This window comes from Pyxicephalus adspersus, unplaced genomic scaffold (assembly GCF_032062135.1).
Source record: "Pyxicephalus adspersus unplaced genomic scaffold, UCB_Pads_2.0 Sca985, whole genome shotgun sequence".
In the NCBI taxonomy this organism is placed as follows: Eukaryota; Metazoa; Chordata; class Amphibia; order Anura; family Pyxicephalidae; genus Pyxicephalus; species Pyxicephalus adspersus.
In genome coordinates, this window is record NW_027317992.1 from 4,998 (window position 1) to 7,044 (window position 2,047).

General features: G+C 35.2%; 1 protein-coding gene across 1 annotated transcript; it reads right to left on the reverse strand.

The window, feature by feature from the left end:
* Nucleotides 1-825: 825 nt before the first annotated feature.
* LOC140321159 (enoyl-CoA hydratase, mitochondrial-like) lies at nucleotides 826-1,800 on the reverse strand (the record flags this gene model as incomplete). The annotated part of the gene is given in 3 exon segments (XM_072398019.1): nucleotides 826-1,163; nucleotides 1,249-1,316; nucleotides 1,681-1,800. Coding segments are annotated over 3 exon segments (254 nt in total), but the record flags the coding sequence as incomplete, so codon positions are not given.
* Nucleotides 1,801-2,047: the final 247 nt, after the last annotated feature.

Below are 2,047 nucleotides of genomic sequence, written 5' to 3' on the forward strand. Positions count from 1 at the left end.
GTGACTGCTCTCTGATTTGAATAGTATTGCACATTTTTGGTCACTGGTGAATTCTAAACCGCAAAACAAAGTAATACAATGCACTCCACCATTCCCTCCTCCATAGAGACAGTGCAAGTAATTGTGTGTTGTCAGACAAGGGAGTGTGTTATTGACAGAACCAACAGGTGGAATGAAAGGAAAAAGGCCAAAAATAAATCCAGCCACCACATCAAGCTACAATATATGTACTTTTTCTTTTTGGGTTTCGAAGATACAAGATGTCTGTTTTGGCATAAAGGGGCATGCACTAGCCCTAAAACTTCTTTAAGGTTCAATGATCTTTCAGTTACAATCAAGTGATTTTACCTGGTTTACTCATTTTGAAAATAAATAATGCAGTCTGATAAACAGGGTGGGTTATTAAGTTGGTACATTTTTGCCAAAACCTAATTCCAGGTACACAAATAACAGATTTCCTTCAGTACCCCCATTATATATACCCAACTATTGGGACTGAACAATAAGGGACCTAGAGTAAGACTTCCTCAAACTTGCAAAAAAATGGAGACAGCTTTCAGCAATCATCACTTAAAGTCATTAGTGTTTTACTATAATCTATCCAGGTGACCTTGTAATTATTGTCCCTATATTTGTATCCATAGCCAAGTCTTTAAACATATTGTTTATATTCTTTCCTGATTTGTGCCAAATGTTTTTTTTTTTTATATATATACAAAGCATTAAATGAAAGGTCCCAGACAATGGACTGCAATAGTACATAAAATCAATACAATTTTTTCTGAAAATTATTTATTCACATAGAATAAACATTGTAACATTAAATTTTCATTGATTCACAATGATATTTACCAGGGTACGAATCTGCAGAAACAACTTTTATTCTTTTGACATCAGCTAGTACCACAAATTATAGTGGAAGTTAACAAAAAGTCAGGTGTCCTTAATGCCTTCATTAGAAATATGACACCCTTGGCTTCTTTATCACCTTCTAGGTGCTTCTCCATGGTAAAATTAAGGCTCTGTACAGCACTTTCATTGAATGCAATGCTACACTTCATGTTTTACATTGATCGTGTGCAAACCTACAGGACAGTTTACTGATCTGTAAAAGACGCTTTCCTCTTCTCCACAAATGCAGTCATTCCTTCTTTTCTGTCATTCTGGAGGGGAACAAAAAAAATCTTATTCAATGTTTAGTTTTTTACTTTAGCCAATTCAGAGCTAGAACATCCTAAAACATCTCACCGTAGCAAACGTGGAATGGAAAAGTCGTTTCTCAAGACGGTTTCCTTCTGACAATGACAATTCAAATGCTGCAAAAAAAGAAAAAAAAAGAAAAAAAAAAAAAAAACACAGGCACTTGGTGAGTCCAGTGACGTTGTAAGGTAATGAATGTTCAAATCATATAGCTTTTTTAAATTTAAAAAAATTTAGCCTTAAAGAGGAACTAAACTAAGCAAAGAATGTGCATATGCACATTTTAAACCTGAAAATTACTCAAACCTCCAAAATGTATTTTCTGAAAGCAGAGGCCCCATAGAATCAAATGGTGGATGATGATGTCACATCATATTTGTGCACAAAACAACAGATATCAATTAGTAGAAAAGCTTTTAATCAAAAGATATTGTTCATCACTCATTCAGAAATGTAACATACAATGAAGCTTTTACTCACCGCCGTTGACAGCTTCTTTAGCCATAGCCACAATCAGTTTAGAGTTCTTGGCTATCTTTTCTCCACAGTTAATGGCTTCTTCCACAACTTTGTCTACTGGGAACACTTTGCTGACAAGTCCTGCAGAGAGAAGTAGTAAACAGACATTTAATTTATTAGCAATCCAAATCAGAGCTGTCCAACTTTAGTCCTTAAAGGCCAGAATTTTATTAAACATGTAAACCACATCTTAGTTTACTGAAGTTGGGTAAAAAAAAAAAAAAACTCTGCAAGATTTCAGGCCTTCACAGCTCAGTGTGTTACCAATTGTTTTCTTGGTGACTTTGGTCCCAGCTGCCCTGAGATCATTGGCAAGTGCCCACCGTGT